The 17,490-nt window shown below is 30.1% G+C and overlaps 1 protein-coding gene across 1 annotated transcript; it reads left to right on the plus strand.

Annotated features, from left to right (window-relative positions):
- The first annotated feature begins 10,395 nt into the window (after positions 1-10,395).
- Positions 10,396-15,957, plus strand: LOC112734148 (probable methyltransferase PMT5). Its single transcript, XM_072233604.1, has 9 exons — positions 10,396-11,486; positions 11,647-11,782; positions 12,004-12,244; positions 13,310-13,535; positions 13,725-13,881; positions 14,000-14,304; positions 14,532-14,664; positions 14,930-15,135; positions 15,467-15,957. The coding sequence occupies exons 1-8, from the start codon at positions 10,966-10,968 to the stop codon at positions 15,077-15,079; spliced, it is 1,869 nt and encodes a 622-aa protein (XP_072089705.1). The 5' UTR covers positions 10,396-10,965; the 3' UTR covers positions 15,080-15,135; positions 15,467-15,957.
- The last annotated feature ends 1,533 nt before the right edge of the window (positions 15,958-17,490 follow it).

Here is a 17,490-nt window from a genome sequence, read left to right on the forward strand (position 1 = left end):
GTTAATTTTTTTTTTGTGTTTTTATTTAAAAATTAAAAATATTTTATGTATGAATAGTTTTTTGAAATTATATAATAACATGGTGAAAACGACAAAATAAAATGATGCAAGTCCATACTTGCAAAAGTTTAAAATGACATGAAATTTCTATAAATGGTGGTTAGTAAGAATAGAAGGACGAAACACTTGATAATATCGTCTGTCAACCACGTTCTAAATATCAGAAATAATAATTTCTTGTCCACTCAAACAGAAATTGAAACTAAAATTAAAATTTGAAAATATAATTAATATAAGTTTTTAGTTTACTATTAAAATGATAATTTTGACAAAGAATAGCTAAAAAAATATAAACGATAAATAAATTTTTAAAGATTGAAAAATATGACTAATAATATGATATTATTATATATGTCTCTCTTCTAAAATTACATTTTAATACAATTTACTGTAAGAATATACAGTTATAAAAATAAAAAATATATTTAAATTTAATAATTTTGTGCCTATTGTGTTTTTTTGTTAATGAAAGAAATTAAAAAATGGAAAAAAATAAAATAAAAATCAAATTTTTATTTTTATATATTTTTTAAATAATTATCTAAATATTTATACACATTGGCATTTGTCAAATATAAAAATTGTAATTTTTTTTTATTAAAAAATATTTTTAACTATTTTATCACATTTTAAATTTGTTTTGAGAAGATTTATCATTTAGTCATTGCAAAATTTTATTTATCCTACCTCCTATAACTTTGCCGAATAAGGAATATTTAAGAGGTTACAAAAATAGGATTGAAAACATGAATGACTACTTGTAAGAAATTGATGACTTAGCACATGGCCACGCAGCAATACCAGTATCAGCATCCTTATAAATTATAGGAATTCAGTTATTTAACGTTGGAATATATTTCCCTTGTCAGTAAAATCAAATTGATATATAGATGGAAGAAATAGTTAGGTACTTGATTACCTGAATCGTTACGTTATTGTGGGGTAGGATAAGAAGACTACTTTAATTTGAAAGTTAAAACATAAAAAATGTATGATATGATAATGTAGTGTGTGTGGTACGTAGCTGGACACGCAGCATATGTTACGGTTATGAGCTGTGTCCAACAACTCCTGCCTCCAACTTGCTTCAACAAAACATATGTTTCTCCTTTTATTTTGATTCACTTTTTAAGTTTTACCTTACCCTAGCATAAATAATATAAAAAAATATAGGTAGATAATACTAAATAATATGAATAATAGAGATATCAGATGTTCAATTCATGTGCAAATGATTATCTTAATATTAAAATTTAGGTGAGTAATTCGAAGTGTAGTGTATTTTTATTTTATTGGACTAATTTTAAAACTTATTATTTATATTGTTCATAAAAATCATTATCTACTTAGCAAAATTTTAAATAATAATAATAATAATAATAACTATTATTACATTATTATATGCAAGGGAAATGTACATGATTAGAATATATTTCGTAGCTTCCGTCCTCATCTCGAGTTCCCTTCCGCTGGCTTGAATCACACAAAAAATTAAAGTCCTGCCTAAGAAAACAAAAGAAAAGTAACAAATTTATTTTTAAAAATTAGTTTTTATAATTAATTTTTAAAAGATAACTTTTTAAAAATTATAGTATATATATTTAGTAAATTAAATTAAAAATAATTTTTAATAAATACAAATAACAATAATTATATTTTATAAAATAAATTTAAAAATTTAAAAATATTATAATAAATATAAATATAAAAGTTAAATTTAAAATTAATTAATATATATAATTATATTAGACTTTTTAAATTTAATAAATTAAATATAAATTAAATTTAAAAATTTCATCTTAAATATTTTCGAAAGCACATCATTTTTTAAACATAAATACATCATTTTTTTAATTTATCCAACATAAAATCAAGAATATGTACGTTCAAAAAGTATAAATATATTTTCCAAAAATTTTACTAAACTAAGACTAAACTAGCAGTCTTTGATTCGGTGATTAGGGGTGTTTGCGGTGCGTTTGGATCAGTTTTGAGTCAAAAACTCATTCGATCCGAACACTATTTTTATTTGTGGTGCGGTTTGGATTGGATGATTTTTTAAAAAATCTGATCCGATTCGATCTAATTTCGAGCGGTTTGGATTAGATTGGATTTGCGGTTTTGTAAATTAAAAAAAAAATTAATATATATAACATGTCTCAACATCAAATTTCAAATAATCAACAATGACATAGCAAGTCTTAACAATATTTTAAAAAACCAACGATAATATAACAATAGAAATAAAATTATAGGTTAGTTAAAATAAATAAATAAATCATATTTTGAACATAAAATATCTATTAAATAATAATAATACATGAAAAATATAAAAATGTATAACAAATTGAATATGTTATAAGTATAATTGTAAACATAATAATAAAATAATAATATTATAACACATTGTGCGGTTTGGATTGGATCGGATCGGATATGAAAAGTAGATCCAAAATCCGATCCTATCCAGCAGTTTGTAAAAAATAAGATCCAATCAAATCTAAATCAGTATGATTTTAATCGATTTTTAATTTAAATTGGATTGAATGAACGGTTTAATTTAGATCGATTTAGATTTGAACACCCTATCAATTATGGGATAAAAAGAACGCAGGGAGTGACGGAAAGTGTTCCTCCCAATCATGTCCGAGTGTGACACACTCAAGATAATGTTAATTTAGATTTATTGAGTACTCGTATAACTGTTGCTGCTGTTTTTTTTTTTTTTTTTTTAAGACACTATATATAATATATTGAGTATAGCTTACTCATTTAAACTAGTGCTTGAACAACTTGCTTTTCGATTTTTTTTATTTTTTTATTTTTGCATTTAATTGATAGAAACTATATGATAAAATGACACTTCAATTATCAGTTAACGTAATGAATAACATCAAACGAATTTTTTACTTAAATTAGTCTTCAATTTAATTCATGAAATATAATTCCAACTCTCTAAATGTATCCCATCTTTGATAATTTTTTCTCTTCTCGTTCTCTTTAGGTTGCAAGTAGATTATATTGAATTACTCAATCAATTTCAGATAATGATGACTAATAAAAAATCTCCAAGACTTGGTGACAAGTCATCATATGATGACCATCATCATAAAACCATAATTAAAACGAAGTTCAACTTTTTTTTTTTTTTTGGTTTCTATAATTTAGTAGGTCAAAGACTAATTTATCGTGGTACTGAATTCTCAATACTTATTAAATGAATGAATAAATTAACTACTAAATCAATCTAACTTAATTAAATGAAGTTTAACTTTATTGCACATAAATATAAATTTTTGGTTGGGGCTACGAAAATGAAAGTCGCCTTAGGATGGTGACATCATTTGTGATTGAGGATTTCATAAGCACAAAGTTGTCCCATTAGTAACCACCACCTCAGTTGTTGGCTACAAAGACATAACAAGGTTTGGGAGATAGGATTAATAATGTTTTTCAAACTGAATATTTTTTAAATTGATTTTATTTTGTTCTTACTTGGTTGACTTTTGTATGGTATAATCAATTTTTCTCAGGTGAGTGAGATATACTTTGGTGGGTTAAGAATACAAAGTGTATAAAAGACATTTCGACACTCGATTTAGTTTTTAATATTTTTTCGAGTTTTTAATATCTAAACGAGTCTTTTACATATTTTTTCTTTTGTTTGAGTTGTTCTTTTATAAATAGTATGATATTGATATCTGTATAATCGTTGATTCAGTTACTAATTATTTTATCAATCAAATAATTATTCATCAGAAATAACTCTTATATAACCAATGTTTTATGCATGGAGAGATTGGCATGCTTCATTTTTAAACAAGTTGACGAGAGTATTTGGGATGGTGTGGCTGTTTCTAGAGAGGGACTTAGAGTTTCTCACTTGATGTTTGCAGATGACCTCCTCCTTTTTTGTAAAGCGAAGAAAAGTCAAGTTTAGAATGTTGTGCACACCTTGGAGTTGTTCTGTAAAGCTCCAGGTATGAAGGTTAACATTGAAAAATCTAAAGCTATTTGTTCTAAAAATATCTCTAATAGAAGGAAAGAAATGTTGTCTGGTGTTTCTCATATTCCTTTTACTAGTGGCCTGGGCAAATACTTGGGGGTGAACCTTAATCATCCTCGAGTTGCTAGATCTATTTTTTCGGACTCTTTAGAGAAGATCAAAAATAGGCTGGCTAGTTGGAAAGGTCGGCTCCTTAACAGAGCAGGCAGGCTTTGCTTAATTAAATCTGTTGCTTCTTCTCTTCCTATTTATCAGATGCAAGTGACTCTTTTTCCTACTTCGGTTTGTCAAAAGATTGATTCTGTGCTTAGACAATTCTTGTGGAAGGGAAAGGTGGGGGAGCGTTGTTTAAATTTGGTCAAGTGGAGCAAAGTTGTCATTCCAAGAAAATATAGAGGCTTGGGAATTAGAGATACTCAATGCGTAAATTTTGCTTTACTCGAAAAGCTTGTTTGGCAATTATTGCATAATAAAGATAAGTTTTGGGTAAGAATTATGTTGGCAAAATATTTATATGAGAGTTCTTGCTTTTCACCCAAATTTTCTAATAATGTTTCAAGCACTTGGTGAGCGATTTATAAGACAATAGAAAAGCTTCGTGATGGTTTTGATTGGTGTACAGGCAGGATGTCTCAATCCTTTTGGTATCATGCTTGGCGACCATGTGGAACGCTAGCTCCTTTGGTTCCTTTTGTGCACATTTCTGATTCTCACTTGAAGTTAGAAGATGTCTGGCACCTTGGGCATTGGCGGTGGGATATTCTTTGCACAATGATTCCGGAAGAAGTTAAACTTGATTTGATGCTCTTTGATCCTATCAAGCAGGCAGGAGATAAAACAGGTTGGTTTTGGACAAACTCAAATATTCTCACATACTCGACTAAAAGCGGGTATGAATGGCTATTGAAGAAGAAATTTGGCTGGAATGATAATGAAAATTGGCTTTGGCTTTGGCGCTTGAGAATACCGGAGAAGATAAAGTGTCTGCTCTGACTTTGCCTCAACAACGGAGTTTCCACAGCTAGTTACCGGTTTCAAAGAGGTATTTCTACTTCTGATTTTTGTCAGAGATGTTATCTTGCTCTAGAGGATATTAACCACTGCTTTAGGATTTGCCAAAAAGCTCGTCAGATTTGGATTAGCTTAAATTTGGGAATGACCGCTGAGGACTCTAGATTGGATTTTGTGTCTTGGATTCGTTCTAACCTCAACAAAAATGAGTTTCTCTTTGCAGCGGCCTTTTGGTGGATTTGGAGGGATAGGAACAATGACATCTTCCACCAAGATGATCCATGGAGTAAGGAGAAAATTGTTCACTTAGTTAAACATGTTGCTCGAGATTTCTCTAATGTTGTTATCAACCAAAAACATATTATTCCTTCTTCTTTGAAATATAACTGGGAACCACCTCCAATGAATGTCTGTAAAGTGAACTGCGATGCAAGCGTTTTTGAAAATGAGCAATTAGCTGGTTTTGGATGTATTATTAGAGACAGCATGGGAATTTGGATAAAATGTTGTTCTGTCAGTATACCTATTTCTAGTGTTTTCTGTTGTGAGCTTCATGCTATTTGGAGAGGATTTGTTATGGCTTGGGATTGCGAGTGCAAAGAGGTCATATGTGAAACTGATAATCTTGATGCGTTTCTTCTTGTTTCGCGAGGCACAACCAGCATGATTATGAATGACTCTGATCTGCTTGACAAAATCAAAGAGATGCTCCAGCGCAATTGGACAGCTACTTTAGTACAGTGTTCATCCAGCGAACAGCAAATAGAGCGGCTGATTTAATGGCTAAGACTGCTGTTTTAAACAAGCAGGTGTATTTAGAGTGGTTACTGCCTCCTAATAATTTAGACATTATTATTAGAGAGGAGTACTACTCTTTTTTTTAGGTCTTTTTTCTTTGTATTATGTTCAGTCACAAAAAAAATGTATAAAGTAATAAAATATATTAATATTCGACTTATAAATAAATAATAGGCGAATTAAAGCGGTCAGATCATATTTAAATTGAAATAATTTGAATTAAGAATTTATTACTGTGATTAGAATCAATCATGTAAAATAGGAATTTAATTGGTTTAGAAATAAATATTTGTTTTTGTAATGTATAATTTAAATCGATAATTTTACTTTTAATCCTTTATTTATGACATAATTTTTTGTTAAACAATCAGCGCCTATCACTAGACCATCACTGCTAATTTTTTTTTTTTTTTTAGACTATTGCCAGGCAATATCACATGCAATTGTTGAATTCTATCCAATTCCTTTTAAATTAGAGAATAATATAGTCACAAAAAAAAATTAGAGAATAATATGACATGTTTTCTTATTATTAAACGAAATAAATTAACTTATCATAATTAATTTTAACTTTTAATTAAACCTAAATTTTGTTAATTTAATTAATTTATTATGATGTATTTTTGTTTATAAATTATAAAATTTATTAAAAAATAGTTTAAATTTATAATTTTTTATTTTTCTCAAATTATATATTTATTAATCAATTTCAAATTTGCAATCACAAAATATAAAAAATCTCAAAAGACAAAGAATAAATAAAAAATATTCAAGAAGCACACAAAATTTAAAATTTTTAAAATTTTCTCTCTTTTGCTTTCTTAAATTTTTTGAAAAAAATAATAAAATATAAAATAAAATTCTTTAATAATTTTTAACTATAGTATATTTTTTTTTAATCTAACCTAAATTTTTTTAACCTAATGAATTAACTATGGTATATTTTTTTTTACAAATTATAAAAACGATTAGAGAAGTTCTATTTTATATTTTATTAGTTTTTCCAAAAAATTTAAGAAAACAAAAGAGAAAAAATTTTGAAAATTTTAAATTTTTTGTGCCTCTTGAAAATTTTTTTATTTGTTCTTTGTCTTTTGAGATTTTTTATTTTGCGATTGAAATTGATTAATAAATTTATAATTTGAGAAAAATAAAAAATAATAAAATTAATTTTTTTGATAATTTTTATAATTTGAAAAAAAAAAATACATCATGATTAATTAATTAAATTAACAAAATTTAGGTTATATTAAATATAAAGTTAATCATGATAAATTAATTATTTTATTTCGGTTAATAATAAGAAGATATGTCATAAGAGATAACTTATCCTTTAATTTAAGAAGGATTACATAATATTTAATTTTTTTTATATTAATATCTAAATGTTTAAAATTATTATTTTTTTATTATTAGCTACCAAACCATTTTATCTCCAATCAAATTCTCTTAACAATAAAAAAGACTTGATCTTAGTTATAATGTAAAGTAAATTCCATGAATCTACAAATCAAATCAAAATTTCAATTCCATTACTCCAATCATACTATATTATGAGTTGAAAGAAGGGAAAAAAGTGTTAGAAAAAGAAATAATTGTTTTTTTTTTTTGGAATAGTACGAAATAAAGGATAAACAAAAAAAATAAAAATTGAAATTGAATGAAAAGATAAATTAAAACTAAAATAGAAAATAAAAACGATAAAAATTAAATATAAAAAATATTCTATTTTTTATTTTATTTTTTGATATAAATAAAAAAAGACTCATTCAATTTAAATTGTCTATACTATAATGTGAAAATTGAATAGAATAGAATCAATCAAATCTTTTACCAAATCTTTTGATATAATAAAAGAGATTCAGTTAACTTCACTTATTCACACTAATTTTATTAAAAAATTAAAAAGTGTTTTGAAATTCTGTTAATTACTCTATAATAATTATAATAGTTTATGAGATATTTATAATTTTTATTAAGTCAAAGTAAAATAAAAATTTAAAAATATTTAAATTTTTTATATCACAAATATTTAAAATATTTTAAAAAATGGTAAGTACTAAGGTAGCGTTTGTTTTGAGGTACTGAGACAGAGACTGAGAGACTGAGACTCAGTATCGTGTTTGTTAGTTCAGAGACTGGTACTAAAATTTCTGTCTCTGTCTCTAAAATTTCAGTATTTCAGTACCTCTAAAAAGTAGGGACACAGGGGACTAAAATTTTTAGAGATGGAGACTGAAACTTTAATAACATTTTATACCTAAAATATTTTCATTTCAATTAATTAATTCTAATTTTACCCTTTGTGCAAATTAAATTAGAGTTTCATTCTTGTTTCAATTCCTGTCTCCCATTTTGCACCAAACAGAATATTGAGATTTATTTCAATCCCTGTCTCTTAGTCTCTGTCTCTCAGTCTTAGTCTTTCGGTCTCTGTCTCTCCACCAAACGCTACCTAAAGGAAATACGACAACATTTTGGAGTTATTTACTAACAAGAACAAAAGGATATTGTTTTTGTTAAGTGCTTTTTGGCACTTATTTGTCTTTGCAACGTGATTCACATATATAAAAATATCGGTAAATACTACCTCAATTCAATTTTTTAATAAAAAATTAACTTAATTTAAGCGTGAAATACTGAAATTTCATAAACACTATTTAACGTTATTAACTTGGTTCTCTTAATTCAAAGGTTCTACTTATGATGAATATTATGTGTTGTCAAATTTATGTAATATTTACAGACTATTTAACGTTATTTTCAGTTACATATAAATGTATCATTAATAAACTCTAGATCATATTTAATTATATTCTTTTGTCATATTTTTTACTAGGAAAGAAATAGAAGATGAAAATAACTGGTTTTTTTTTTCTTCTGTCTAATAAGTAATAACAATTAATTACTAAATGGACTCTTCTATAAAAAAAAGGATGGTTGATTAGTCTGCTAATAAAATTTTAATTATTCATCGTAAACAAAATCGATTATTGTAGGAAGAAAATATTTAATATTAAACATAGGGTTATGCTACGTGTATACTAAAATCAGTTACCAAAGTCAGTTACCAGTATAAAATACACATTGAAAATGAATTAAACCACACATATATTTATATACAAATACATTAGTAACTGATTTTAGTAGCTGATTTTAGTGTACAAATAACAATTCTCTTAAAAATATATATATATTATGACAAATTATTAACATTGATATACTTGTTAGACAATTGTCATTCCTTCTACACCAATACCCAAAACCAATAGAAGTTAGGTTTTGTTTTTTTTATTATAGATACGAGTAGGGGTGTACAGACCCGGCCGGGTCCGAAGGCTCGGTCTGGTCCCGAACACTTTAGGGGCTAATTTGGTGTTATTTCATTGGGTTTAGGGTCGGGTAAGGGTCTCAAAAATAGACTCGGTCATTATTTCGGGTCGGGTCCGGGTCATAGCTCGGGTCACCCGAAGTCGGCCCGGTGGCCCGGTCATCATACACAATTAATATTTTGTATTAGTGATGGATCATGACTATTCTTATGTGGAATTTAAGTATTATAAACCTTAATATTTTGTGTTATTAGTCATTATAAAACTATAAGTGAATGTTTTATGTTTAGAATGCATAAGACTTTAGACTAATGCATAATATTGTGTTATTTGTATTGATTTAAATATTTGGTATTATTAGATAATATTAGTATTGATTGTGGTTTTTTTTATAGTATTGATTGTGATTATACTTTAATTTTAAAGAAGGGTTGGTTTTTGTTATACTTTTCTAAGTGAAATTTACCATGTTAAATAATGGTTGGAGTCTTGGAAATTTGGATATTTTTACATGTTAGCTTACAAGAAGGTATCAACGTAATGTAATGTTAACGGCCCGGTTTTCGCCCGGTATAATTGTGGCCTGAAAGTGTATTAATTTCATCGGGTCTAGGATCGAGTTCGGGTCTAATAAATAGACCTGGTGTATATTTCGGATCGAGTTTGGGTCACATCAAACCTGGCTTCACCCGACCCATGTGCACCCCTAGATACGAGACAAGGATATACAAATATAAAATTATATTTAATAAATAAAGTATAAATAAAAATATTATATTTAAAGAATAAAAATATTAAATTAATATATTTTATGTTTATCATAATAAAAAATATAAAAATATTAATAAAAAATAAATTTTTATTGATTTTTAATTTTTTAATTAATTTTTTATAATTATATTTTTTTAAATTTTTAAATAAAAAATAAAAATAAATTAAATTTTTATAATTTATTTTAATTTATATTAAATAAAATATAAAATATTAATTTTATATTTTTATTTTTTATATCTTTATTTTTAGTATTTTATCTTGTTCATCTAGCCATAGGTAGCGCATTTAATTTCGATTAATTAATTTTACTTCTTTTAATGAAAACATTTGGATCTGATTAATAAATGATTGGTGTGGACTATGAGCTATTTTATTATCAATATATAAAGGAAAAAAAAAAAAAAAAGAGAAAAAGGAAAAGAGGAAAAGGAGCAATCTAAAGACTTTTGACACAACCGGAAATAGCGCTCTTCTTCCACCGTTGAGGAATTTGCTTGCTCAATCAAATCGCACTCTCTTCTCTTCACATTTTTTTTCTTCAACCAAAAACCCTAAATTCTCCATTTCCATTCACTGACAATTCTACGCTCTTTGATTTTGATTCGATTTACTTGGCGTTGCGTTTCTGAAATAAAGACAATAATAAAAACTTCGGATTCAGTAGTGACTTGTCCAAATTCTGTAGAGGCGATCCGAACTTTTGATCGGTGAGTTTGCGCGATCAGCATTGCTTGATAATCTCCTCAGATTCAGAATCGTTTGTTTCGGCGGGTGAAAATTCGAACTTTGTTTTATTCTTGTAATTGCGCCGAGCTCCTTGTTTCAATGCTTCCAAGGAGAGTAAGGAGGATTCACGCTTTAAAGCTATGTTCTGATTCGAAAATTAGGGTTCACGGAATTCAAAATTTAGTGCGGTTTTTAAATATATTGTTTTGAGCGTGTGAAAAGTGGCTGAAGTGAAGTTCTCGAGAATTTTCTTTGGACATGAGAAGCTCCTGGTTCAATAAATTGTTCATAATTATTGGTCCAAAACCGCCACTGAGCTGGTTAGTCGTGTGTCTGATCAGCGTGCTAGCTCTAATTGCATTGTTAAGTTCTTCTCCGTCTTCTTCCAGTGCCATTGATTCAGCAACTCGTAATCCGGCATCAATCGTCTACTCTAACTACAGAAGGATAAAAGAGCAAACAGCCGCTGATTATTTGGAGCTGACGTCTGTGTCGTCCGCTGGTGGCGCTAAGCCGAGGGAACTGGGAATTTGTGGAAAGGAGAGGGAGAACTTTGTGCCCTGCCACAATGTCTCTGCCAATTTGTTGTCTGGGTTTAAAGGAGGGGAGGAGTTTGATCGGCATTGCGAAGCGTCGAGGGGACTGGAGAGGTGTTTGGTTCGCCCTCCCAAGGATTACAAGATTCCCCTGCAATGGCCGATTGGCCGGGATGTTATCTGGAGTGGGAATGTGAAGTTAAGCAAAGATCAGTTTCTTTCCTCTGGAAGTATGACCAAAAGGTACTTCATTTATTTGTAGGATAGAGTGCGAAGGATGACCTTGTTTGGGTTAACAATTAAAATACTGTTCCTGCATTTCAGTTTTTGTTAGGTTTTCTCTGTTGTGATTCATACTTTTGTTGTTTGCACTTACTTTTTTTTCTTGGGTCAACTTCCATAGGTTGATGCTACTAGAAGAGAACCAAATTGCTTTTCACTCAGAGGATGGCTTGATCTTCGATGGTGTGAAAGATTACTCTCGCCAGCTTGCAGAGATGATAGGTTTAGGAAGTGATGCTGATTTTCTCCAAGCTGGTGTAAGTCTTATACATATCATAATCCGAAAATTGGTGTTCTTTGGGGAAGGATATAATGTTTTAGAGGGAAAGGGGTTGGGTATGACATTTCCATGTATAGGAAGTTAAGAAATGGTTCTGATATGCAGCTGTCTCTGTTCTGTCTTCTGATTCTAATCAAGGATCATGTTGTTTGGCTGAATAATATATGTGACTGATCTAGATTGATCTCATTGTAACAGGTTCAAACTGTACTAGATATTAATTGTGGATTTGGTAGTTTTGGAGCTCATTTGTTGTCACTGAAAATAATGGCAGTCTGTATTGCGGCATATGAGGCAACTGGAAGCCAAGTCCAATTGGCACTTGAGAGAGGCATCCCTGCTATGATTGGCAACTTTATTGCAAGACAGCTTCCATATCCGTCATTATCATATGGCATGGTTCACTGTGCTAAATGTGGCATCATTTGGGATGAAAAAAGTAATTATGGTTTATGAGCATTACTCTCATTTTTTGCATTGTAGATTTCCTTTTAGTCACATATATAATGTTCAATTCCTCTTGTTAGTATTATTTCTTTTCACGTTGATATATGGTGTCATATGTTTTGACAATTGGTATAGTTTTTTGTCAAAAGTTTTGTTAAATAACAAATGAGAGGAGATGATTAAGCTGTATCACATATGCGGTTGAAGCCTGCATGGCTGTATAAGTATAATAAGAATGTCTGTCAAATGCCAAATAGTTGATTGAGTTAACACTGATCCTTAATATAACACAATCTGTTGAACCTTGTTTACAAATTTATTCTTAGCCACTACCTAACAGTTGACGGTTTTGGGTTAGTTGATTCTTGACAGGTAATTAGAGCATCGTTAACCATATGTCATGATACTTGTCTCCCCACTCTTTATGACTATCGTTTTCTTTACGAGATAAAGTGGGCCTACAGCCCTATACATTATCCATTCTTTAAGCTTTTAGGGCTCGTGCATGAAGGGGTTTTTAACTAATAGCCATAACTTTGGGATTGTTGATCCTTGATGATGGACAGTAATAAGTTTTTTGTGCAGGTTTTGGATAGCAATTTCCGTAGCCTTTATGTGTTTCATATTTATGTATCTTCTATATGACGTATCAGGGAATGGATATCATTATAGTCAAGGCCTAATTCACTTGTATTAGATAGTTTATGCCTTTATGGCCAGTAGTCTGTGATCTATTGTTCCATGGCTGGATTATACCTTAGTTTTTTGGCATTTAAATTTTTTTGGGTTTATTAAATAATATAATGTTGGTTTCATTTGCAAGTAATTTGTTTGTCTCAATCAAGTTGATACTTGAAATGATGTAAGAATGGTCATATGAGAATCATATGTATTTTTTTCTTTTTCTTTCACTTCCATTCTCTGTAATTTCTCTATCATTTCCATTTCTCTTTACTTTTCCATCTTGCAATGACTTTTATAACATCGTGAATATAGTATAGCTTCTGCATGAACTTCTCTCTTTCTTTTGCTCACTAACATTGACTTCATCCCACAGATGGAATGTTCCTTATAGAGGTTGACCGTGTTCTTAAACCTGGAGGATATTTTGTTCTAACATCGCCCACAATCAGGCCACAGGGCAGTTCATCACGGGAGAAAAATAGAATCATGTTGAACCCAATGGAAGAGCTGACCCAGCAACTCTGTTGGACTCTTCTAGCTCAGCAAGATGAGACTTTTATCTGGCAAAAGACTGCTGATGTTGATTGTTATTCATCTCGGTAGGGATAGTGGTATAATGTGAACAACATAAATGACTAGTAATATTAGTCAATAGCTGTTTCTTTGATAATGCTAATATTAACACTTAGTCCTCCAATCCTTTTTAAAAACTCAATTGCTAATATTCTGAAACACTTACTCGTCCAACTATAGTTTTTTTTTGTTGAAGTTTATTTCTTATATTGTAGGAAGCAGCGTGGTATACAGCTATGCAAAGGAGATGATGCCCATTTATATTATCATCCTATTGTACCATGTATCAGTGGGACCTCTAGCAGGCGCTGGATTGCAATACAGAACAGATCCATTGGATCTGAGCTGAGCCCAGCTGAACTTGAAATTCATGGAAAGTATTGTGACTTATCAGCTTTTTGCAATCTGCATATTTCTACCTGCTTTTCTTCCGTAATTTCATTCCTGTTTTAAAATGCTTTGCCTTTTCAAAATTCCCTCTATCATTGCAGGAGTTCAGCCTGAAGAATTTTATGAAGACATGCAATTCTGGAGATCAGCAGTCAATAATTATTGGTCATTGCTTACACCACTAATTTTCTCTGACCATCCAAAGAGACCTGGAGATGAAGACCCAATGCCTCCATATAACATGATACGAAATGTTATGGATATGAACGCTAATTATGGAGGTTTAAATGCTGCTCTTCTAGAGGAGAAAAAATCGGTGTGGGTTATGAATGTTGTTCCCGCCAGGGCTACTAATGCACTTCCTCTTATACTAGATAGAGGTTTTGTTGGTGTTATGCATGACTGGTAAGTTGCTATTTGTTATTTGTGTATGCATGTTGGGTTTCAAACTGCTTTATATATGTTATATAGCAAAATCCATTTCTGAAGAACATCCAACTGTTCAAACCTCAAAATTTCCTCCTCTATACCATCTTTTTGTTTGAGTTCATCAACAAAACTCATTGTAAAATAAAGTTGATGCTTCTTCTGGCTTGAGTAGTTCATTGTTTAATCTGGCTATTGATCTCAAGGTGTGAACCTTTCCCCACCTACCCGCGGACATATGATATGCTTCATGCGAATGGTCTCATCTCACATCTCGCATCAGAGAGTTGCAACATGCTAGAATTATTCTTGGAGATGGATAGAATATTACGTCCAGAGGTACAACATCCCTGTTACTTACAGTTTCATGGTTACTATGGAAGAAAGTTCATCATTGATTTTGTACACTGTACTAACTACTGACGAAAAAGAGAGCAGAGAACGTATTCAGTTTTTGCCATGTGACTCTAATGATGCGTATTCATTTTATTGTTGTGATGCGCACATAACATAGTTTGTTGGTTTATTACGTATAGTTTAAGTATTAGAATATTGGAATGGTCCATAAAATCCTAATTGTCTATTACATGCCATCATTTTCTAGGGATGGATAATTCTTTCTGATACTATGTGGGCTATAGAGTTGGCTCGGAAGCTTGCAACACAGCTACGTTGGGAGGCCAGGTTAATTGATCTTCAGAATGGCAGTGACCAACGGCTTCTTGTATGCCAGAAACAATTTGTGAAAAAATAATTGGTTGAAGACTAGTATTTCTCACCATTGCATATGATCACGATTCTTTTGCTCTGGTAATTACTCACAATCACTTTCTAATCTGTATAGCATTTTCCCTTTTTTCAGTTAAACGGGGTAGAGATCTTTTATGAGACTTAAAAATTGAAAATTATGGCTGCACTAAAACAAACAAAACTCCGTGTTTGTTTAGGCAGAAATACATTTGCATTGGTCTTGATGGTGACACACTTGGATATTGATCCATGTACCATGTTGCATGTTGTAAAGAGTCTATGATATCATAACCAACCCCCCCAAAAAAAACGGCGTCAGAAATTTTGCATCTTAATGTTTATGTTGAGTGCCTGCTACGAATTGATAATTGCCCTGTTTGTAACATTACAGAAAATGGATATATTTTAGTTGGCACGTCTTGTATATAGAGTGCTCAAAGCCTTGACGTTCCCCATGTTTTCCACAACTGCGTCAGGGAATTGAGGAAGCTGTAGATTGTGAAGGTTCATGTTGAATTCAGTTCCACCTTAATTTTTTTTTGTTAATGTTGATTGTAGTAATTCATTCATCTAATATCTTTTAGCATTTTTTTCCCTTCATGATTTCTTTATTGAATCATTGATTTACTAGTTTTTGAGAAAAAAATTGTGAATGGCCTCGAAATCCAAGAATGAAATTGATATTGCAACTCCATCTACTTGGGTTCATCTGGTCTAACTTCGGTCGGCCGGTGATGATCTTAAACTCTCTGTCTTGCTGTAATTCCATTAAATACACTGTCTTGCTGTAATTCCATTGATTCCATCTAATGTCTTTTAAGAGACACTTGTTAAATTAAGACTTTCAAAATAAAATGTACTTGGAATGATCATGCTCTTGCAGATCCTTTTTTTATGTAATGTTTTACAGGTGAAAATTGAGTTGGACCCATCAGATAAATAAATAATTGAGTTTGATGGTCATTCCTGTTCCGAAATAAATAAACGAGGAAGAGGTAATAAATATAAAATAGAGAAATATAAATATAAGACTCTAGTATTATTATTCACCAATATTCTTATCTCACTATAATAGAGGTAATTTTTATAAAAATTATAATTATTTTAAGTTAAAGCCATAGAAAGAGAAAGAGTTCATAGTATAATGTAAAGAGAGAAAAATATTTGTTTTATTGCATGTGTATTGTTTCAGATATATGCTTCTATTTATACATGCATAGAGGTTTTTTTTCCACTTTCACTGAATGTAAGGACCTTGGTAACATAGTATTTCAGTATGGAAAAGATGAGCCGTCCATGGTTATCCATTTCATTCTTATCACAACACTCCCCTTAAATGATCATTTAGGATTATGTCTAGTTAAAACTTTACTTAAAAAAAACTCAATCGGAAAAAACCTTTAGTAAAGGAAATATGCTTAAATTGAGCAATGTATACTGTATTATTTTTAAATAGAACAGTTGGAGCTATCTTTTGATCAATCAGTCCACATGATGACAGAACATATTGGATCAAACTCCTGAGCCAAAAACACTCGCGACTAGCTTCATGTATCGCTAGTATTTCAGCATAATTACAGGATGTTGCCGCAATCGTTTGTTTTGTGGACCTCCATGATATAGCTGTACCACCATATGTGAATAGGTATCCTGTTTGAGATCTCACTTTGTGTGGTTCAGACAAGTATCCTGTATCTACATAGCCAACTAATTGTGACTTGGATCCATAGGGATAAAACAATCCCATATCAACCGTTCCATGAAGATTTCAAAATATTTGTTTGATTCCATTCCAATGTCTTCTGGTTGGAGAGGAATTATATCTTGCTAGTAAATTCACTGCAAATGATATATCGAGTCTTGTATTATTAGCAAGATACATTAGCGCTCTAATGGCACTAAGATATGTACTTCAGGACCAAGGATATTTTCATTTTCTTTCTTAGGACGGAATTGATCATTTTCTACATCCAAAGATCTTACGATCATTGGGGTACTTAATGAATGTGATTTATCCATATAAAATCTCTTCAAGATCTTTTCTATGTATGTTGTTTGATGAATAAAGATCCCATTTTTTGTATGCTTGATTTGCAGGCCGAGACAAAATTTAGTCTTTCCAAGATCTTTCATCTCAAATTCTTTTTTTAGAGTTTTTATAATTGTTCGAATCTTTTCAAGAGTTCCAATGATATTTAAATCATCAACGTACACAACAATTATAATGAATCCAGATGCAGATTTCTTTATGAAAACATGGGCAGATATCATCATTCTTGAATCTATTTTTGGCCAAATACTCAGTAAGACGATTATATCACATTCATCCAGATTGCTTCAAACCATATAAAGATTTTTGCAATTTAACTGAGTATAATCCTTGTGAATATTCATTGGATGGTTTAGATATCTTTA

This window comes from Arachis hypogaea, chromosome 3, assembly GCF_003086295.3.
Source record: "Arachis hypogaea cultivar Tifrunner chromosome 3, arahy.Tifrunner.gnm2.J5K5, whole genome shotgun sequence".
In the NCBI taxonomy this organism is placed as follows: domain Eukaryota; kingdom Viridiplantae; phylum Streptophyta; class Magnoliopsida; order Fabales; family Fabaceae; genus Arachis; species Arachis hypogaea.

What these genes read in the sequence shown, in the direction of transcription:
- LOC112734148 (XM_072233604.1), top strand. Translation starts at nt 10,966, where the DNA reads ATGAGAAGCTCCTGGTTCAATAAATTGTTCATAATTATTGGTCCAAAA. An exon ending in CATCATTTGGGATGAAAAAA is followed by an intron (nt 12,245 to 13,309) that starts GTAATTATGGTT and finishes TTCATCCCACAG; the next exon opens with ATGGAATGTTCCTTATAGAG. An exon ending in CAGCTGAACTTGAAATTCAT is followed by an intron (nt 13,882 to 13,999) that starts GGAAAGTATTGT and finishes TCTATCATTGCA; the next exon opens with GGAGTTCAGCCTGAAGAATT.